General features: G+C 43.0%; 1 protein-coding gene and 1 long non-coding RNA gene across 3 annotated transcripts in view; one reads left to right on the forward strand and one right to left on the reverse strand.

Moving 5' to 3' along the window:
* The window catches only part of LOC309508103, a 140,958-nt gene that overhangs the window by 23,936 nt on the left and 93,740 nt on the right, over window positions 1-23,282 (forward strand). The gene's annotated exons all lie outside the window — the stretch shown is intronic.
* LOC309507319 (cytochrome P450 2K1-like) lies at window positions 10,359-15,319 on the reverse strand. Of its 2 annotated transcripts, none has more exons than XM_082181483.1 (9): window positions 14,934-15,319; window positions 14,697-14,859; window positions 13,039-13,188; window positions 12,791-12,951; window positions 12,514-12,693; window positions 11,625-11,730; window positions 11,296-11,480; window positions 11,075-11,216; window positions 10,359-10,800 (listed from the first exon to the last, which is right to left on the reverse strand). In XM_082181483.1, the coding sequence occupies exons 1-9, from the start codon at window positions 15,135-15,137 to the stop codon at window positions 10,613-10,615; spliced, it is 1,479 nt and encodes a 492-aa protein (XP_082037609.1). In that variant the 5' UTR covers window positions 15,138-15,319; the 3' UTR covers window positions 10,359-10,612. The 2 variants fall into 2 exon arrangements, with proteins under 2 accessions (XP_082037609.1, XP_082037608.1); XM_082181482.1 differs by having other exon boundaries at window positions 11,589-11,730.

Raw genomic sequence — 23,282 nt, forward strand, 5'->3', positions numbered from 1 at the left:
AGCGGACGGTCACGGGGCTAGCTTTCTCTCTCCCTCTGTTCGAGCCGCGCAAACTGCGCCGTTCACAAGGGAGGCTGGAAGCGGACGATCGGGGTTAGTTTTTCTTTACGTTACAAGAAAGCTGCCCTTGCGCCCCATTCACGCGTCACTCACCGGCGAAAAGACAACTCAGTTCCCTGATTAGGCGACTGGAAATATCAATATTGCAGCAAACGAGCCTGTTGTAACACGCACGCTTGCAAGCAAACGCCGAAGAAAACATGTTGACGCTCTCTTATATGCTCATGCATCTATACACCTTTGTGTTCCCCCCTGTGGCTCAGTGGCGGAATCTTAGGTTTTTCGCACGAGAGACCGGGGTTCGAATCCCGGTCTAACGGCAGATATATTATGCCGCCAATGCTTCGCTCTGTCAGTTCCCTGAAAGGCGACTGCAGATGTGCATTTTGCAGCCAACGAGCGCGCTGTACAACCCGCTCGCCTGCACCCAAACACCGTTTCTATGGTTCCCGTGCGTCACTGGCGAAAGGAGAAAAGGGTGTTTTTAGCCCCGCTGCGGCCGGGCCGACCTCCACTCCTGACACATTTCTCATTCCCCTCTTAAGTTCAGGTGACTGGAAATGTCAATATTGCAGTGAGCGAGCCTGTTGTTTTGCACGCACGCCTGCAAACAAACGCCAGCATGTTGACGCTCTTTGATAATACTCGCGCTACTGAATGTCTGTGTGTCTTCCTCTGTGGTCCAGTGGTAGATCGTCAGATTTTCGCGCGAGAGACCCGCGATCGAATCCCGGGTCTACCGGCAAAACACACTTTTTGCCGTCAATTCTCGCTCTGGCAGTTCCCTGAAAAGGCGACTGCAGATGTGTATTTTGCAGCCAACGAGCGCGTGGTACAACCCGTTCGCCTGCACCCAAACTCTGTTTCTATGGTTTCCGCCTCTGAAGTTCAGACGACTGGAAATGTCAATATTGCAGTGAACAAGCCTGCTGTAATACACGCACGCCTGCAAACAAACGCCAGCATGTTGACGCTCTCTGTTTCTATGGCAACTTCCCGCTCGTTCAGTTCCAGTAAATGCGACTGTTCCAGTGTATTCTGCAGTAAACAAGTCGGCGAAACAGCCCGCTTGCCTGCACACAAACGCCGCTTTTACGGCTACCCAGATAAATCCCGTAAGAGTGTATTTTCTGGTGTCCCGGCCACGGCCGATGGCGTTACGAATGTAGACGAAATTCCTACACACAAACACAGCCCGTCACACAGGGCTCGCGCACATGAAATCGACCCAGGTCGATTGCGCATTAAACGTGGTAAATGTGCCCACTGCCCAGTGCCCACAAACACTACGTTCCGCATATCTCAAGGTTTCTGTAAAAACAAAACCAACGTGCATTCGCTCTGCTCAGGCGGACAATGCTCTCAGTGTTGTAAATGTGCCCGCTATCCCGCGCCCACATTCACACATAGACATGACAGGTCCTACGGGACTCGCCCAGCCCTCCCCTCTCGGTTGACCACCGCAAAGGAGTCGAGCGCGGGCAATCTGCCCGCTGTTATCAGCGCGCCCCCTGCCTCGAAGCGCGACGCTTATGTTACAGCACACCGAAGCCCCTCTGTCGCTGAGCGACCAGAGTGCGCTCCGCATTCAGCCCCTAGCCATTCGTGCAGATGCATGGGCAAGGCTACCCGGGGGTTTTGAAGTGGGTGCTAGACATTATAGAAAGAGGCTATTCGCTACAGTTTCGCCGACGCCCTCGCCGCAATGTGACGCGCGTCGAAGCTACGGTAAAAACAGAAGTAGCACCACCTACTTCGAGCCGAAATTTTTAAACTGTTGAGCAAAGGGGCCATAGAGCCTTTATCTCAAGCTCAGAGTGAAGGAGGGCTATACTGCCCTACAAAGCAAAAAGGCAGTAACTATGCAGAGTGCAGAACTGAGAAAAATGACTTTAAAGTTATCCTGTCATCCAGCCTAAGTAGTTGTAGGTAGATTATTGGGCATGTGGCTGTTTTGTTACTTTATATTAGCTTATTCTTTGTACATATCAATCCTCATATTTAATTTGATATTTTACCCCTATTTTGCAGTTACTGTATTCTTGCTTTGTATTACTTACCAAAAACATGGCACCATACCAAGGAAAAAAGCAGTAACTACAGATTCTCCAAAAACTATTTTGCCACAAATTGGACTCTGGGTGTGTTAGATACACTGTATTTGAAATAATTGGAACCATTTGTTTTCCTGAACATGGATATACCAAACCCAAACTAATTTGCCAATTTTAGGTCAATATTTTCCACCCGGAAGCTGTTCTGGTGCTGAAACGGCTGCTTAAAGTCTCACATTGCTAAGCTGTATCAAGGCCCAAATGGGGACAATTTATTTTGAATAGGACCACATTATTATGTGTGAGTATTAGATTAATGTGTGTCTTGGGGTGTTTCTGTATCTGTAATGTAGTATCTGCTTTACCTACAAATCACATTAATGTTAAAGCACTGCAAAACAACTTTTCTTTGGAGCAATATAGGCAAGTTAAACTCCAATTTAACAGAGCAAAAAATAATTTTGCCTAAGTGTTTCTAATTTGTGTGAAGTTAGAAGGGTGAAATCGCAAATGTTAAAACCGTCCCGTGAGTAGGGATGTCACGATACAAAAATTCCAGTAGTCGGTACTGATACCATTAAAATTTTACGGTTCTCGGTACCAATTTCGGTACCACAGCAAAATCTGTTGAAACTATTTTTCTATTTTATTTAACTGTTTGAATTTTTTTTTTTTTATGACGGTAATCATAAATAAATAATACATATAAGCATTGAAGGCTACATGCTGTTTAAACTTAAAAATTGCTTATAAAAAAAATCAAGTGAAAATTAGGCAACCTTCTATACACACATTATTATTAGTAGTAGTAGTAGTAGTATTTTTAATACATGGAGACGTGGCTAAATCTACTGTACAGTAGCCTAATATAATTATTTCTGTCAATTTCTTCAAGTTAAACCGAACTTTTATTTTGACGGGTTGCCGTGAAGACCTTTGAGTTTCTGTGTGTGTATGATATGACGATAGTTTTTCTCAAATGAAACGGTAAAATGCTCATGAAGTGACTCTCAGAGCGGCTCTGGAGATGAATTTCATCATGTCATCATATCGTGAGGCAGCAGAGACTGAAAACAGCGCGAGCGTCACTCATGCTTCTGTGTGTGTGTGTGTGTGTGTGTGTGTGTGTGAGGTAAATGAAATCGCGCGTCTGCGCCATTCATTCACACAGAGACCAACAGAACATGCAGGGTTAATATTTAAATAGTCTTTTTGCGGTTTAATACACACAGACAGTATGTATATGTATATCGTGGTATATGTCGGCTACGTTGATATGCTTAGATAAACACAGAAGCAACTGAAAACAGCTCCTATTAGTGGGTACCGGTAGGGGAGACCGGGGACAGTTGCAACACTTTTTGCATTTCTCTCAATTACTCAGAGACTATTTGGACTAGACCAACCAAATTTGTATATTAAACTTGCATCTGTCTGCTAATTACCCATACCATTTAAAGATGATTATATATGACATATCGTTCACAGTATTTATTTGAATGGAAGAAGTCAGATGTTGCAACTGACCCCGACCCAGGGGACAGTTGCAACACAACCCAGGGACGGTTGCAACATGTTAAAAATACCTTAAATTTCATTAATTAACTTAAGCTTTTTGTCTCAATGAGCAAAGAATTCTGAAAATATTAACTTTTTTAGGCCTACTATAATATTATAGTATTATTTATTTCAATAATATTATTGTAGCCTATTATTTATTTATTTAGTCATATTTATCAAATAACAGTTATTGAGTTTTGTTTGTTCATGTGTAGAACATAGGCCTACATAGATTCAGTGTGCAGGTGTTATAGATGCTATTCAATCTCTCCATATTTCAGTGTCAGACAGGAAGAATTGAACAATGCAACAAACTTTTATTAAACATGCAATTTATAACATGTTGCAACCGTCCCCAACCCTATCAGCCATGACAGAACATCATACGCCTGCTAGACACACTGACTTTGACACATGCTAATCATGTCACTTAGAAGTCAACAAAACAATAATTCAAACGAAGTAAGTTTTGATTAATTCATACAAAAGTTCAGGACAGTATGACAAAAATATATCTCATGAAAATTTTTACTTTCATACCCCCAAAACAAGTTTTGTTCAATAAATGCAGCAGCAGATGTTGAATATGTCTACTGTCTTCTTGGTGGGTGGAGGGTCTAACTGTGCATGTGCAGTATGAGTGACATCACTCTAGCTTGTTTCTGATTGGAGAAAAATGACATGTTGCAACCATCCCCTGTTGCAACTGTCCCCGGTCTCCCCTACTACAGAAATGCTGGTATCTTCACATTTAAAAAATTTCAGTACCGACTTGGTACCGAAGTACCGGTACTTTTGACAACACTACCCGTGAGGATGCCGTGAAATCAGCTGTGTGTGTTCACCATGGAAACAGTAACTTCACTGCGCAGCAACACGGTTATTTTTTGTTAGGTAAAACATAACAAGAATACAGTAATGGATGTTACTGTACTCATGCTTTGTTTCACTAGGGCTTTTTGCAGTTACTGTACAAACGACTACCATTTTTCTCCAAAACGACACACATTTGAGATAAGATGTTTTGTCACATAACAAAGGATGCCTTGAATGTCATGAAAATGATAATAACTCATTTTTGACCAAAAATGCAGTTACTGCCTTTTTGCTTTGTAGGGCAGTATACAGCAGATACTTCCTGGTACTGAAAAAAGACGGGGGTCTCAGACCCATACTAGATCTAAGGCAACTGAACAGAGTGCTTGCGAAGCAACAGTTCAGAATGCTCACGACCAGAAAAACCCTCACGCACATTCGCCGAGGAGATTGGTTTGTGTCAATAGATCTGAAAGACGCATATTTTCAAATACAAATAGCGTCACGTCACAGGCGACGTTTGAGATTCGCCTTCGAGGGCCAGGCATATCAGTGCTCAGTCCTACCGTTCGGCTTGTCTCTAGCCGCTCGCACCCCTCAGACTACAGGGCATGCGAGTATTGAACTACTTGGACGATTGGCTGATTCTAGCTCAATCTCACTCGGTGCTCATAGAGCACAGGACCATTTTGCTCGATCACCTCGAGAATCTGGGTCAATTGGGCGAAGAGTTCTCTGTCTCCCAGACAGATAATATCTGGGCACAGAACTGGACTCGCTGTCTATGATAGCGCGACTGTCACCAGAGCGCGTACTAGACATTCAGCGCGCAGCGAGCTCTTTCCGCTGCGGCGCATCTGTCCTGCTCAAGAAATTTCAGAGGATGCTAGGTCTCATGGCCTCAGCATCATCAGTACTTCAGCTGGGCTTGCTTCGCATGCGCCCGCTACAGTTCTGGCTGAAAGCGCGAGTACCGCGCCGAGCGTGGGCTTCCGGTCTGCTTCGTCTCAAGGTCAATCAGAAATGCATCGCAGCTCTGAAACCTTGGAAAGCAAACGACTTGTACCAATCAGGTGTTAGCCTGGGGACTTCCTCGAGTGTGAAGGTAGTGTCTACGGACGCCTCCACCTTGGGATGGGGAGCACTGCTCAAGGGCAGACCGTTCTTCGGCCAATGGTCAGAACGGGAGAAGCTTCTACACATAAACTGCCTCGAAATGTTGGCAGTAGACAACGCACTGACGCGTTTTTGTCCCTAAATACGAGGACACCACGTCCTGGTCCGCTCGGACAACATGTCAGTGGTGTCCTACATAAATCGCCAGGGCGGCCTCAGGTCCCGAAACCTGCACAGGCTGACAGAACGCCTCCTGGTGTGGGCTCAGCGCAACCTGCTCTCGCCGAGAGCAGCGCATGTGCCAGGGCTCCTGAACGTAGGACCGGACAGACTGTCCAGAAACAATGTTCCGACAGGCGAATGGCCTCTACACCCACAGACAGTCCAGCTGCTGTGGAAGAAATTCGGCAGAGCGGAAGTAGACCTGTTCGCGTCTCAAGAAAACGCTCACTGTCTGGAATTTTTCTCCAAGAGCAGGGACGCGCTGGCTCACGTATGGCCCCGCCGCCCGCTCTATGCCTTTCCTCCCGTCTTTCTCCTGCCTCAGGTGATAGAACGGATCAGAGAAGGATGCTCAGTGCTACTCGTAGCGCCGTTCTGGAAAAACCAACCCTGGTTCCCAGTTCTGATGCAGCTAGCAAGCACTGCCCCATGGCCAGTGCCAGTGAGGAGGGACCTCCTCTCTCAGGCCAAGGGCTCGTTTTGGCATCCGCGCCCAGAGCTGTGGTCCCTTCATGTTTGGGCCATCAACGGGTACCCGCTGACCTCCCCAAGCGGAGTGTTAAACACGATCACGCAGGCTAGAGCTCCGTCTATGCGACGTCTCTATTCCTCGAAATGGTCAGTGTTCTCCAGCTGGTGCACAGCTCGTGGCGTGTCGCCCCTAGACTGTGGGGTGACGGAGGTTCTCTCCTTCCTACAAGAGCTGTTGGACAAGGGCAGGACCCCTTCCACGCTCAAAGTGTATGTGGCGGCCATAGCAGCGTTCTCAAAAACAACGCTGGGTCAGTCAGTAGGAAGGAACGATTTAGTCATCGTCTTCCTTAGAGGAGCTAAGAGACTGAATCCTCCCAGACCTCCCTCAGTCCCTGTATGGAACCTTTCTACAGTGCTGGAAGCCATGAAAGGTGACCCATTCGAGCCTTTACAGACGATTGATCTTAAACACCTGTCTTTCAAGACAGTGTTTCTTCTGGCTCTCGCTTCAGTGAAGCGCACAGGGGACTTACACGCGCTCTCAGTAAGCGCGACGTGTATGGAGTTTGGGCCTAATGACTCAAGAGTTATACTCAAACCTAAGCACGGTTATGTTCCAAAATCCCTCAACACACCGTTTAGGGCGCAGGTCATTCCCTGTCAGCCTTACCGGTCTCTGACGAGGAAGGAGACGCAAGCTTCCTTTGCCCAGTCAGGGCATTAAGAGCTTATGTGTCTCGCTCGTCTGTTTTCAGACAGACAGAGCAGCTCTTTGTTTTCACTCTACGGACGTTCTAAGGGACTTGCCGTGTCGAAACAGAGCCTATCCAGTTGGATAGTTGATGCTATAGCGCTGGCTTATACCTCTAAGGGCTTACAGTGCCCATTTGGAGTCAGAGCACACTCCACGAGAGGCGTGGCCTCGTCGTGGGCTTGGTCTAGTGGGATTGCCTTGCAAGATATCTGTATGGCGGCAGGCTGGGCCTCCCCGTCTACATTTATAAGGTTTTATAACCTAGAGGTTCCCGCCTTGCAGGCTAAGCTGCTTTCGGTCTAAAATCGGTACTGTATGCCCTGATGTGTTCGGGCCAGAATACTGAAACTGCTTGAGCAAATGCTCGCTGTTGGATCGCGCAGCTCTATGGGCAGTATGTAAGACCCACTATATTCGTCAGTCCAGGCCGGGGGTCGCCCTGACTGTACGACACATCATCAGTATAACTGCTCCTTATAAGATGTTATATTATTACAGGAATGATGCTATTCTAGCCACTCTTTCCTGGGCTCTCTGTGAGTCCCTTATGATCATATACTATATGAGCCCGGGCACTTGCCCTTGGGACTTTGGTGCTGGATCTTAGCATGCACAGCGTTTTACACTGTTTCCCCTAGCGTAAGATTTACGCAGTACGAGAGTACCTCTCGTAAGAGAACGTACTCGGTTACTAACGTAACCTCGGTTCTCTCTAGAGAGGAAACGAGTACTGCGTATCTTGCCGTGCCTGCACACGCTCTGGTTCGCTTCGGCGATGAAAAACCAGTGAGCTAGCCTCTCGAAGCTATGTTTATAGCCCTTGACCACGCCCATTCTGGCGGGACGTGACGAGTGGGCCTTATCGATAGGCTGCTGCAGTTGCCGCAGGGCAGCCAATAGGCGCACAAGCCGTCTCGCCTGTGTCTGCATGCTGCCGCAACGCGTTTTACATTATTTCAAAATTAAGGATAATTTTTGGCTTCAGTATCTCGCGGAAAAGAGATTTTCCCCTAGCGTAAGATTTACGCAGTACTCGTTTCCTCTCTAGAGAGAACCGAGGTTACGTTAGTAACCGAGTACGTTAGTGTCTACATTCTACATGTAGGAAACTACAACAAAGGTAACACATGTCATGAATGAAAACAAAAGGCTTGTTCGAATTCATGCATCTCTGCGCAGACCGATCGGCGGCTGACTTGAAGCAGTGCATGCCGGTTAGAAATTTTGTCCGACTTGATACAGCGCCGACGCCACGTGACTGTGACGTGTGCCATCAAAGTACCGCGAGAGCGATTCGAGAGCCGGAGAACTCAGCCAGTGCAGCTTCTCAAGAGCGGCTGCACTGGGCTGCACGAGCTGTGATGACGACACAGCTGTTCCACGATTGGCCGGACTCACCGCATGACAACGATCACGTGTGTTTCGTGTTTATTCGAATACCTTTAGTTCTTCTAAAGCTCGCAAATCAGTTTTGTATAACAGTAAACACTCTTTCATGTAGTTGCGATGGTATATTGTGTCATGTTTATCGAATTAAAACTGATTAAAAAATGTAGACTCCACTTCATTGATAGTAGCTTATGTTGAACTTTATTCTTGTTCAAACAGACGCTGTATGAAGCAGTACATAAAGTATTGAATGAAAATGTCTCTGAAACATCTGTGTATTATTTGGCAAATATTGCATTTATTTCACTTCAGCTGTGGTAAAGAATGCAAACACCACGTGAGCGGTCACTACGGGAACCAGAAAGTGTCTGACTTCACGTCTCCGTTTGCCGATGAGGGGACGACAAGATCTCTGCGGCAAAGATTGGCACAGCCTGAAGGCACAGGCCCAGAGCTGTCCAGTGCCAAAAGCCCACGGCGGAGTAGAGGGAGGGAGGAGCCAAGCTGGTGTCGAGGCTGACAACAACTGGGGGACTACTGGCGGAGACGAGGCCGATGGCTCGACAGCCGCAGATGGAGAGCCGATGGAAACGATCGACATCACTGGTACTGGAGACCAAGGCAGTCGTCGAAGGCGACGCCAGAGTACCCAAGGGCTGAGGTGGAGCCAGTGTGACGGAGTCCAGAGGTGATGCCGAAGGGAAGGAGGAACTCGCTTTGCTGCAGCTGAAGGGGTGGAGGGACGGTGCACAGCGGATGGCCCGTAAGACCGTGGTGGAAGCAGTGTGATGACCGACCAAGTAGGAGAAAGCAAGATGAGGGAGCCCGGTGGAACCACAAGGCAGAGGGTCTCCGGTGGAGCCGAAGGAGGGAGGAGCCAAGATGGAGCCGACAGGTCGACAGGCCGAGATGGAGCGAAGAGAACAGAGGCCAGAGACCGAGCTAGACATCACAGGGACTCCCCGAAGACGTCGCAGGGCTGCAGGTATACGGCAGCATTGGGGCTGGAGTTCTGGCCGAGCTTCGCGGTGCCACACAACTAGACAGAAACATTTTAATAGCACAGTCCATGTGGATCGATGGGATGACGAAATCATAGTTCACACTCATTGGTAATGTCCAAAACCAGCGATGATGAAGGTACCGGGTGGGATAGGGTGGGAGTTGATATTTCTTCCTTGAAGTTGATCAGCCAGTCCTCCTTCTCTGCAGTTACGATTCCCTTGTCCGCTGGTATCGTGTTGTCACATCCCTGGTCAGACTCATGCTGGAGCTCCTATTCTGGGGCAAGGGTCAGCTCTGTCTTCATCTCCTCAGGCTCTGGCTGACGCGTCACGGCGGTATGCACAAACAATACCAGAAAACGCCACAGAACACGTCATGAACTAAATACACAGTGACGATTAACTAAACGACGAACAACTGTGATGAATGGGTTACACTTTATTTCAATAGTTTATTTCAATACATTTTATTTCAATAGTCCACTTGACATTCTACTAACTATAAGTAACTTTGCAACTACAAGTACAACTAACTCTCATTACTATTAGAGTATTAGTAGACTGTAGTAGACTGTCAGTAGACTGTAAGGTTATGGTTAGGTGTTAGGGTTCGGGTTCGGGTTAGGAGAATAAGTTGACTTGTAGTTGCCAAGTTACTTATAGTCAGTAGAATATCTGTTGGAAGACCAACAAAATAAAGTGTTAGTAAATATTAAGCAGACAGTCTACTAATCCTCTAAAGACAGTTAGTTGACATGTAGCTGCAAAGTTATTAGAAGAATGTCTAAAGTGGACTATCGAAATTAAGTGTTACAGATGAATAGTGTCCATGGTGACTGACGAGTGGTAGGAAACTAGAACAAAGGGAACACATGTCATGAATGAAAACAAAAAAAAACTGAACATGACTATGACAAAAACAACATACATTTTTATTGATATTTTTCACAATAAAATTTTAACATTAAAAAATGAACAAACATTATACATGCACCTGTTTCTCAAGGAATTTCATGCAATGCAAAAGTCAGAAGTGATTTTACACATTTCTCATGAGTTATTCGCAGACTTAAATTTTTGAATTTACTCAGAACAAGTAAAATCATGCCAGTTCTTATTTAAATTGATGTAAAATATCTTGTTTCTGTTTTGATTGTCCAGTATCAGGAGCGTCTGATTGCACACAGCTTGTGTGGGGACGGATTCAACGTGATTCCGACTATTCCTTTGAGATCCAGATCATCTCCAGACACTCCAAGTGGAGTTGTGAAGCGGTAGCTCTGAAGGAGGGCAGTGAAGAACAGGAAGAGCTCCATCCTGGCCAAACTCTCTCCCAAACAAACCCTTCGGCCTGAGAGAGAGGGAGAGAGAGAGAGAGAGAGAGAGAGAGAGAGAGAGAGAGAGAGAGAGAGAGGGAGAGAGGGAGAGGGAGAGGGAGGGAGGGAGAGGGAGAGGGAGGGGGGGGAGAGGGAGGGGGGGAGAGAGAAGGGGAGAGAGAGAGAGAGAGAGAGAGAGAGAGAGAGAGAGAGAGAGAGAGAGAGAGAGAGAGAGAGATTCAATTTAATTAAATCCAAATTAAATGTTTATTTCTTCAAAACACTAGGTGTTTAGAGTTGAGCGTATACCTGCAGAAAAGGGCATGAAAGCATCTCTCTTGACAAGCTGGCCCTTCTCATCTAGGAAATGTTCTGGGTAAAAGCTGTTTGGTTTCTCCCATTCGCTTGGATCCTTCAAAACAGACGTCAGCAGAGGAATGACAGTGGTACCCTAGAAAATGGAGAAAAGACAATGTTCAAGATGCACATAGCATCTTTTCTAGGGCTAAATATGTATTTTTCTGACTGACCTTCTTGATGAAGTATCCATTGAAGTGAACATCACAGCTGGTTATATGAGGGAGATTCATGGGCACAATATTAGCCAGTCTCTGGGTTTCATGAATCACTGCGTCTGTATACGGTAAGTTCCTCCTGTCGTCCACCACTGGCTGACATCCACCGATCACCCGGTCAATCTCCTCATGAACTCGATCTGCATTATGGCATATTTTTGTGTTTTACGAATCAAATGAATTCAGCTGATGTGAGAAAAAAATAAACATCAGCATGGGAACAAACACTTTAAATACTGTGTTTTTACCCTGTATATGAGGGTATTTAGCCATGAGCATCAAACCCCAGCGCAGAGTCGTTCCTGTCGTGTCAGTACCAGCAGCAAACAGATTTCCCACTGTCACAAGAAGATTCTCTTGGTGAAAGTGTGTGTCCTTCTTGCAGGATTGCTGACAAGTACAAATCCACAAAGCCCAAATTTATACTTTTTATAAAATACTAAAGAAAAAATATTTCAAAGTTCTTCATTGATTATAATACATTCAAAACTAAATAAATAAACAAATTGAAACATTGAAATTCATTTAGGTGTAGTTTAAGAACCATATTAAGATATATTCCCCCGTCCATTTCTGAACTTTTACCCTTGGCATATGATACAACAAGAATTTAAAAAGTCAACAGATTTTACAAATAGAACTGCCAGTCTGTAACACCTTACAATAAGGTCTCATTAGTTAGCATTAACATTAACTAACAATGAGCAATACCTTTGTTACACTAATTATTCATCTTTTTTAATGTTAGTTAATAACAATACAACTGTTTCTTGTTAGTTCATGTTTAGTTCATGTTAACTTGGGTCTATTAAATAATAATTACCAGATATATTTTAATTTTAACAAAGTGGAATATGGAAATATGGAAAATAACATCACATACGATTAATTAAATGCTTTAGAAGTATTTTTCATTGTTAATTTATGATAAATAATGTAGTTAACCAATGGTAAAAAAAAAAAAATAAAAAAAAAAAAATGTTATTGTAGTGTTCCCAAATATATTAATATTTCATTTTAATTTAATAACTAAGTTCAATAAAATAAAATAAAAATAAATTGTATATACTATTATTAGTTTTATAGTTTATTTTGAAATTAGTTTTATAAACAAACTGATGATTACGTTTTACTTTCTCCTGTATTTCTATGGAACAAGGTGATCCTCTGTACCTCATCGCTCTGTTTGCGGATGAGAAAGGAGTCGACAAACCCTCTGCGGTCGTGTGGATTCAGAGTCTCCAGCAGTCCAGTGATCAACCTCATCATTTCTGCTCTATTTTTCAACACATTTTGTACAATAATCCTTTTGCTTTTGAGGAATGGACCCAACCACGGAAATATATTATAAAGCTACAAGTACACACAGAGAAAAAAAAAAAAAGCATGTATTAATGATTTTTTTTTAAATGAAGTCACCAAAAACATACAGTAAAACATACTTCCATACCATCATAGAAGCTGATCCACTAAGTCGAATATTTTCATTTGCCCTGTCGACCATTTCTGTGAATTGTGGGTCTGTGTATTCAAATCTGCTGCCGTACACAATAGATGAGATGATGTTTGACACAGCGTAGTTCACAGGCTGTGTTGTGTCGAAGGGTTTCCCTGTGAAGAGAAAACAAATGTCTCTCAACGGATCCTTTAAACTAAGAGCATGATTACAGATATCCATAAATGTGTTTCAGCTTGTACCTTCAAACTTATCAAACTCTCCTTTCAGATACTGAATTTCCTCTATGATTTTCTCTTCACTTCCTCTCTTGCCCATCCCGAAGTCCCGCAGGTTGCTGAGAGCGAAGCGTCGCATCTCTCTCCAGTTCTCTCCATTGGAAAAGAGGATCCCTGATCAACACAGAACCAACCGTTCACAAGTCTAGAAATTAGAAATTCCCAATCAGACATTTTCTTAATATGCAGTTGGCTGCACTAAACTCCAAAGGCAGTAGAGCAACAATAAGCAGAATATAGCTGCAAGCAGCAATTATCAGGCGCTGTGACTTAATTATTGCGGTGTGGTCAGAATAAGGTGGCAATAACACCACCAGCAAAGTTTGGTGTCAAAGTGCCAAAGCATTGCAGAGAAACATCCGTTTTGGCGTTTTGAGTCATTTTGCCATCATGACAGGAAGTTTGGCCAAATATGGCAAAATTGGTATCTATGTTCTCGGCATGGCCAACGGAATCATTGGGTCTGAATTCATTACAATAGGCTAATGCAATCAAAAGTTATTAGCATTTTTGGGAATATGCTGGGAAAATTGGGATTCATGCTGCACCTATTCTAAAGAGATTTTTTGGCCAAAGAGTTCAGAAGTTATAAGCAAAAATAGCCATTTTTTTTATATCTACTTCATATCTACATATCTACTTTTATACCACTAGGAGGCACTGCGCCGAAATTGTCCCAAAATATTTCAAAAAATTTTAAATAGCAGAAATATTTTAATGACGTCATAGGGATCAAATCGTCTTGAGCCAAGGAATCAGAAGAAAATATATATTTTGTTTCTAGGTCTTACGGTTCAAATGTTATAACATAACCATAAGTGCAAATTTGGACAGTTGGTGGCGCTAGAGGGATTGAGTTTGAGACACCAAACTTGCTATGGTGACAGTTCAGACTGTCCTCTATTTGTGTGCCAAATTTCATAACTTTCCCACAAGCAGTTCTATGTGGTGCAATAGACTTCCAGAGCAGAAGAATAATAATAAGAACGACAACGATCACCTGTGCTTGGCCTCTAAAAACTAACCAATACAATGAGATGCCAGCACAGCTTTCATTTATGCTACATAACAAACAGCATAGCACTCAACACACTTGGGGCCATATTTACTAATCTGGGTAAACTAGCATGAGAGCGCAATCCCAAAAAAGACAGATGGGAGTGGAAAGTTCTGCATGTGATCTACTGATGACGCACACATTGAAGAATACAGACACAGCCGGATAATTTCCATAATGACCAACACAATCTAAAACGCAAATGGTTTAACACATGCTTTTTTTTTTTTTTGGTGGTAAATAATGGAGCACACAAAAGTAAATTGTTGAGCGTAAACCTTATTAAATCTTCTTGCATGATTCATTTAAATACTCTCCTCTCATAAATGTTACTTCTGAAAGAGAAACTCCTACAAATGGATATGCAATAAGGTCAGCTGCAAAAATAACTGTGCCCACGCATTTTCAGCGCTAATTATTCACTGTGTGTCTTTAGTTATTCCTGAGAGTAGTTTTTTTATGGCAAAAAAGGGTTTGCGCTGCCGCAAGCTGTAAGTAAATCTGGCCCTTGGATGGTAAATTAAGAACTGATTTAAATGCAAACACAGCTTTCAGTTATTCTTACCATGACCATCGGTAATTATCCTGAAAGATGGTGTAATATCTCGCTCCCCAAACTCATCTGCGAAGTTCACAAGAGCTTCTTTAACAGTTTTGTGTCCAGCTAGTACCACAACTTTTTTAGGACCCAAAAACACTTGGAAAACATTCCCGTAATTTCTGGACAGCTGGAGGACACAAAGAAAGACATATGTTAAAATGTTTCTATAATTGTTGAAATGTGTCTATGTCAAGTTCTCACCTCACAAAGGGTGTCAAAGGGTCTCTTGAGGTCAAGGGACAGCAGGTTCCCCAGCAACGGCAGAGGTTTGGGTCCCGGTGGCTCTTTCCCCTCTTCCTGAGATGTGGAGTCACAGGAAAGTCGATAAAAAAACAATAACAAAAGAAAAGCACCCAGTAATGTAACTGTGCTGGAAAAATTCAGCATAGATTCAACAACAACCATTTTTCAAGGCTGCACAAATGTTCTGCTGCATCCAAACCCTTCAGCATACATATGGGAGGAACCACTAATTAATCCATGGAGAATGTACCATTCAAAACAAGGTAGCCATGAGAATACAGAGCTGTTATGGTTGCCACAGCATCCAGATACATGATACCCTTCAATTAATAAATGAACAATACATTAAAAAAAAAAGCTGGAAAACCAGTTTTCCTCCAACGACCCTGCATCAGTGTGGAAAGGCCTGAAAGACATTACCAACTACAAGACACCATCCCCCAGCATCGACAGCAACAAGCATCTTGCGAACGAGCTGAATGTCTTTTACTGTAGATTTGAGACCCCCGATCAGACACCCCATACCCGCCCTGACCATCTCTCTACACAGCCATCAACACCTCCAGCCATCCCCCTCCCCTCCCCCCCTGCACTTCAGATCAGTGAGGATAATGCAGGGCCGGCCCGAGGCATAAGCGAACTAAGCGGCTGCTTGGGGCCCCCTCGCCACCAGGGGGCCCCCAATTGAGTTTTTTTTATTTTTATTTTTTTTACATATTAATTAACTTAAACAAGTGACATAAATGAATGAAAGGATTAATAATTCAAGACAAGAAAATTCTGATTTCATGATCAATATACCTGCCTACAACTGCTGCTGAGTCTGCCAGTGTTTGATGCGCATAACCTCGCGTGCATAGACAATTTGTGCGCAAAGTCACGGTAATGTTAAGCCATATCACAAAAATTTGATTTGATCAATGATTTATCCTTTAAATGTAATGATATTCAGAACAGAACAAGAATAAAAAAATAACTATAAACAAGCCAAAACGAAATAATTTTCGCTTTAAATTATTTCGTTTTGGCTTGTTTATAGTTATTTTTTTATTCTTGTTCTGTTCTGAATATCATTACATTTAAAGGATAAATCATTGATCAAATCAAATTTTTGTGATATGGCTTAACATTACCGTGACTTTGCGCACAAATTGTGAAAGTAAGCAGCGTTGGGCTCACGTATCTCTCTCATTAGAATCAAAATGTTTCAACGTTCGCGATGGATTTGGATGGTAAACTATTCTTTATCATAGGCTTTGTACTTCACTCACGTTCCAATATCGACGGAAAAAATCATCCTGTTCACACGCGCAAAAATGTGCTTGGAAACATCACAGTGGAAGATTACAAAGCTGGAATATGTTTGTGTGTGTGTGTGTGTGTGTGTGTGAGTCGCGGGCGCGGGCGCGATCGAACAGTGGAAACATAAAAAAACATACTCCGTCATGGTCATACAAGACATCATTCAAACTGCAAAGTGTTGCAAAACGTTGGAGGATATTTTGCAAATAATTTTTTTAATATGTTTTGTGACAGTTTGTTTTCAGAAGTTTCCAAGAGTTAGTAAAAGAGTAAAGAAAAAGTTAAAACTTTTTTAAGTATCTATTTTTTATTAAGTATTTATTTTGTATTAATACATAACCTCATTGTATTAATTTATAATGTAACATTATAGCGTGACATTGTGTCAATAATCGTCAAGCACAGGTGACTCTGTGTGGTGGGAGGGGGCCCCCAAATCAAATTCTGCTTAGGGCCCCCAAAAGGCTCGGGCCGGCACTGGGATAATGTGCGTCAAATCTTCAGGAAACAGAAGAGAAGGAAAGCACCAGGCCCAGACGGTGTTTCACCAGCCTGTCTGAAAACCTGCGCTGACCAGCTGGCCTCTATCTTCTCACTGATCTTCAACAGATCACTGGAGCAGTGCAAAGTCCCTTTCTGCTTTAAACGCTCCACCATCATCCCAATCCCGAAGAAACCAAAGATCACAGGACTCAATGACTACAGACCTGTTGCCTTAACATCTGTGGCCATGAAGTCATTCGAAAGACTGGTGTTAGCATATCTGAAGGACATCACTGGACCCTTGCTGGACCCCCTGCAGTTTGCCTACAGAGCAAACCGGTCTGTGGATGATGTGGTCAATATGGGACTGCATTACACCCTACAACATCTGGACAAACCAGGGACCTTTGCAAGGATTCTGTTCGTGGACTTTAGTTCTGCCTTCAACACCATCGTCCCATCACTGCTCCAGACCAAACTGACCCAGCTCTCTGTCCCTAGCTCCATCTGTCAATGGATCACCAGCTTTCTGACAGACAGACAACAGCTAGTCAGAATGGGCAAAATCACGTCCGACAGCCGCACCATCAGCACCGGTGCTCCACAGGGATGTGTTCTCTCACCACTGCTCTTCTCCCTGTACACAAATGACTGCACCTCTAAAGACACCTCTGTCAAGCTCCTGAAGTTTGCGGACGACACTACTGTTATCGGACTCATCCGGAACGGTGACGAGTCTGCGTACAGACAGAAGGTGGAGCAGCTGGCTCTTTGGTGCAGTTATAACAACCTGGAGCTGAACACGCTCAAAACAGTGGAGATGATCGTGGACTTCAGGAGAAACCCCCCTGCACTCCCTTCACTCACCATCATGGACAGCACTGTGACTGCAGTAGAGTCATTCAGGTTCCTGGGCACCACCATCTCTCAGGATCTGAAGTGGGACACTCACATAGACTCTATTGTGAAGAAAGCCCAACAGAGACTGTACTTCCTGCGTCAGCTGAGGAAATTCAACCTGCCACAGGAGCTGCTCGTACAGTTCTACTCAGCTGTCATCCAGTCCATCCTCTGCACTTCCATCACCGTCTGGTTCGGCTCTGCTACCAAAACCGACCTCCGTAGACTACAGCGGATAGTTCGGACTGCTGAGCGAATCACTGGCACTACCCTTCCCACACTCAAAGTACTGCACTCATCCAGAGTGAGTAAAAGGGCTCGCAAAATCACTCTGGACCCGTCACACCCAGCACACTTTCTGTTTGAACTGTTACCGTCTGGTCGACGCTACAGAGCACCGAGCACAAAAACAACCAGACACAGGAAAAGTTTCTTTCCCCAGGCCATCTACCTCATGAACACTTAAATGTTCCCCTACTGTGGAACAAACATGTGCAATACTTCCCTCAGACATTTCATTATAGCACCTTATAACTTTATATATATTTATAATTTATAATCTTTTATTTTTATTTTATTTTTATTTTTTCTATTTTTTATTTATACCTATGTTACTTGTCACTTGTCTTGTCACTTTATATTGTATGTGTACTGGAAGCTACTGTCACTAAGACAAATTCCTTGTATGCGCAAGCATACTTGGCAATAAAGCTCTTTCTGATTCTGATTCTGATTCTGATTCTGATTCAAGTACGCCCCGGTGCGTCCGGGGCGCTCCAGTGCGTGTGCGACCCAACAGCTTGCCCATCCATTGTTTGTTGTACTCGTTTTATTGAGTTTTTATTTAGTTTTTATTGTGGATGTTAATGTTTATGCGTGAGTGGAAGTGATCCAGAGATGCGGCTTCTAAAGACTTTCGATCAACTGTTCGCAATATCTATTGTGATAACGCTATTGCTTGAACTCTCCACCTGTTACGGTTCGGAGTATGGAGTACTGGGGAAAGTTATCCACAGCCGGGAGTTTCTGATCTCCCTACGAACAGCGTCTGCCGGTATTATACCAGATATTCCGGCGGAGTTGTGCAGATTGCATGCACGGAGCAAACATCGGAAAAGAGGGAGAAGAGGAGGCCTGCATCGGAGACTTAAAAACCTCAGGCTCGACAACCGCCGTAGGCTACCCCCACTCCCCACAATCCTGTTGTCAAACGTGCAGTCATTAAGGCACAAGACAGATGAGCTGGAAGCTTGGATCAAGTGCAACCCGGCATAAGAGACACTTATCTTCTCGCCTTCTCGGAAACATGGCTAAGGGAGTCAGACCGGGACGAGGACTTAACTATGACTGGGTTTGGTAGCCCAATTCGCCTGGACCGAGACCCGATGACAACTGGGAAAAGTCGGGGAGGAGGAGTGTGCCTCTACGTAAATAAAAGGTACTGTAACACTGTGGTAGTGAGAGAAAGAATATGCACTTCGGATATTGAATTGTTGACTGTGTCTCTCCGGCCGTTCTATTTACCTCGAGAGTTCCAACAGCTGTTTTATACGCTTGTGTATATTCACCCGCGAGCCAATGCTTCAATTGCAGCGCAAGTGATCGTTGATGTCACTCACAGACTGGACTCTATTTGCCCAGAGGCCCCCAAGTTTTTTATAGGAGATTTTAATCACTGTACTTTAGACAAGACCTTAAGATCATATGAACAGTATATAACTTGTTCTACAACGCAGAGGAACACCACTTTAGATCTATGTTATGGCTCAGTAAATGGAGCCTATAGATCTATGGCTATGCCGCCACTTGGTGCCTCCTACCACAACAGTATTTATTTGATGCCTGTGTATAAGCCCGCGTTCAGACGCCTTGATCGTGAGGAAAAAAACATAAAACTTTGGACAGAAGACAGCATTTCCTCTCTACAGGGGTGTCTGGAATGTACTGATTGGACTTGTTTTATGACACTTGTAATGATATTAATGAACTCACAGAAACAATGTCTGCCTATGTCAAATATTGTGTTGATATGATTATTCCATCTAAAAAAGTGGTCATTTATCCTAATAACAAGCCTTGGGTAACGAAGGAATTGAAAAGTGTTATCAACAGGAAAAAAAAGACATTCTACTTAGGGGACCTGGTAGAGAAAAAAGCTGTCTCAAGAGAAGTCAAAAATGAAATAAGGAAAGCAGAAAGCTAATACAAGAATAAAATTGAAAATCAATATAATAGTGGGGATCTAAAGGCAGCCTGGCAAGGCATTAAAACCATGGCAGCCATCAATCAGCCTGTGTGTAGAACAGGGCAACCAATAAAATTGAATGGTATAGATGACGGCGATTTGCCAGATATTTTTAATACATTTTTCTGCAGGTTCGAAAGGTCCTTCTCAGATAGTCTAGTCACATTGAGAGAGACGTGGAAGCCTCAGAGAGGGATAAAAATACAACAGGAAAAAGTCACAACACTACTTAAAAGTACAAAAATAGGTAAGGCTGCCGGTCCTGACGCCATCTGTGGGCGTCCACTCCATTATTGCGCCGAGCAGCTTAGTGAGGCTTTTACAGTTATCTTTCAAAAATGTGCTGATAGTGGGGATATACCTGATTTATGGAAAACATCAACAGTAATACCCATCCCAAAAACAAAATCTCCTAAAGACCTCAATGAATTTAGACCAATTGCATTAACTGCCCTGGTCATGAAATGTTTTGAAAAGATCTTGAAGGACACAATCATCCTCCTAACTGTAGACAAATTAGATCCACTACAGTTCGCATATCAAGCGGGTAAGGGTGTAGAGGATGCAAAGCTTTTTATTCTTGACAAGGTGTTTAAAAACCCCCCCACAACACACACACACACACACAAGGCCGCCTTAATGCACGGGCTTACCTGGGCTGAAGCCCAGGGGCCTCCCAAGTTCAGGGGCCTCCCATGTTCAGGTTTATGATGAGCTGAAAAGGTCATATTGTTTTAACTTGTCAGATTTTGTCGCTGTATGTCGCTAGTCGCTTGTGGACGTTGGTAGTGCTGTCGCTCTAATGTTATTGTTATGGTGCGTTCACACCAAACGCGAAAAGAGCGTCTGACGCGAGTGATTTCAATGTTAAGTCTATGCAAAGACGCGTTTATGCGCGTCTAGAGGTCCCGCGGCGCGAATGAGGCGTTACGGTTCGTGTCCGCTCAGTGCCGCTAACGTCTCCGCTTTGGGGTGTCTGTTGCGAGTGTGTTTAATCGACGTTTTTTTCAACACACGGACAGTATAATCATCAGCGATGCACGCGATTACATTTAGAAATAGACAAGCTTTGTTTCCAAATGCACCAAGCAATGATCCTTTCAATTTTATAAACTTTTATAAACCCAGCCAATATAATCACAATGAACACATCCAAAATAAAATCTTTAACATGTAGGCTATATAACAACTGCAAAGCGTCTAATTTGTAAACAAAATGATTTACGCACTAAATCCAGAATAAACTCACTGAGACTGTCGATAGTTTCTTTTCCGTGCATCATTTTATTATATCCATGTTTGTGGTTAGTTACTGTCAAATCATATAAAACAGTGAAATCGCCCTCGAACTCTTCTGTCTCTCCTGCACTCGAGACGGTGACAGGAGCTGAGCTCCACTGAAAGGCTTCTTTCCTATTGGTTGTCGCTCGCGAAAATCGCTTCTCATTTGCATAAAGTTGAAATTTAGTTGCTGTGTGTGGTTGTTAAATAAAGTGTCTTGTGTTTATGTGCTCAGTGATATGTTAATAACAATATTAAAATTAAAAACAATATAAAAAAAAAAAAACTCACTGTTGTAGGTCTCGAAAGAAACTAATGCATTATGTGATGTAGATTACCTATTACACTTTTTTTTAAATGAGACTCTATTAATCGAGGGGATGGGGGGCCTACAAAACCTCTCAGCCCCGGGGCCTAACATTAGGTTAAGGCGGCTCTGCACACACATATACATATATATATATATATATATATATATATATATATATACAGAATCTGAATTAAAATGTGTTTGATTTAAGCCTACATTTCAAAATGTTGTGTCATAAAATTATATCGAGCATTCAGCTCAACTAACGCGATCGTTATAAAGGTGTTTAAACAACAATACACTTCCACTTGCATGTATTTGACAATCGGAATATCAGATATTGCATGCCATATAGCTAACACATTTGTGAATATTCTGAATAAAAAAGGAAAAATGACATAAAAACAGATCATCATTCATTCAGCGCTGTTAAGCGCTCCGTGGATAGACTGAAGGAGTGCTCCGTGGAGCTCGCTGAACTTCAGACACACACGCGTTTATGACCCTGCTCTGCGTAAACGCATTTTGACATAGATTTCATTGAAGGTAAATTGGAGCGGCCACAGCTCTGCGTAACGGCCACACACGTGAAGTGAACGAGACAGGCTGCTGTCCGGTACTGTCTGAAATGGTTAACTCTGTGGCGATGCATGTGCAAAACAGATTAAATTAATCATAAAGTCAATATGTACTATTGACTATACATAATATAGTCTATACATAACACAGCCTACTAGGCCTACACTACCCAAGATTCTCTAAAGGTGGGCATACATTATGCGATGTCTGTGCGATTTCAGCAAGGAACCTACTCACACTGAACGAGTAGATCGCATGCGATGTAAAGCCAAAGCTCAGGATTTATGTGCTCACACTGTACGGTCCGAACGTCGAGCTGCGAGATGTAGCCTATCCAGATATATTGTCAAAACAAGCATCAGCTATCAATTTCAAGAAGATTTAGCATTTCCAATTTATATATTAAATTATTAGTAGGCTAGTATTATTGTATTATTATTATTACACAGCAAAAACTCCAGTGTTAAATTAACACTCCTGGGAGTATATATGAGACCACACTTGTAGAGTGTAAAGTGTTAAAATATGAGTGTTAAATTAACACTCAAGAGTGTTAAAGTTAATGAGATAATTAAGTGATTAATTGAGTGATGATTGATCATTATTGAAGACACCTGATGTTAACAAGCAGAATCACTGAAGGAGAAAATCACAAATTGTAAGCCACCGTTATGGTGATGGGTTCTTGACCCTTACATGTTTACTTTAAATTTTGCTTGTCTGCTGTTATTGATTTATAACAGTCAGATGAACAAAGAAAAAAATGTGATCTGATGGTGTTGGTTATGTTTTGACATAATCATGTTGTGATCTGAAAAACTAAACTTATTGAGATAGTTTGGATTTGTTAATTACAGCAGCTCTGTGATTCTACAGCATATGATTTTCAGTATTTTTCATGTAATCCAAAATATTTAATAAACATTGTTCTGATCAAAAGACTTTCAAATTAATTAATTTATTTAGAAACACAGACATCAATAATCAGCCTGTGAATCTCAACAATGGTGACAATAATAAAGCATGTTGCAGTGGCTGCCACCAATCACAAATCATTAATGGCTCCCATCATGCATTGCGGTATGAATAAATTATGATCTGAATTGTCTATGTAATTTACTTTTCCTAATTGAATATTCTGCTCCTCACCATTGTTGAGATGCATAGACTGAATCTTGACATCTGTGTGTGCCTAAAACAATGTTTT

Source organism: Leuciscus leuciscus, assembly GCF_965113295.1.
Source record: "Leuciscus leuciscus genome assembly, chromosome: 1".
Classification (NCBI taxonomy): domain Eukaryota; kingdom Metazoa; phylum Chordata; class Actinopteri; order Cypriniformes; family Leuciscidae; genus Leuciscus; species Leuciscus leuciscus.

What these genes read in the sequence shown, in the direction of transcription:
- LOC309507319 (XM_082181482.1), bottom strand. Translation starts at nt 15,137, where the DNA reads ATGGTTGTTGTTGAATCTATGCTGAATTTTTCCAGCACAGTTACATTA. An exon ending in AGAGTTTGATAAGTTTGAAG is followed by an intron (nt 12,952 to 13,038) that starts GTACAAGCTGAA and finishes TTCTCTTCACAG; the next exon opens with GGAAACCCTTCGACACAACA. An exon ending in ATGGATACTTCATCAAGAAG is followed by an intron (nt 11,217 to 11,295) that starts GTCAGTCAGAAA and finishes TCCATTTTCTAG; the next exon opens with GGTACCACTGTCATTCCTCT.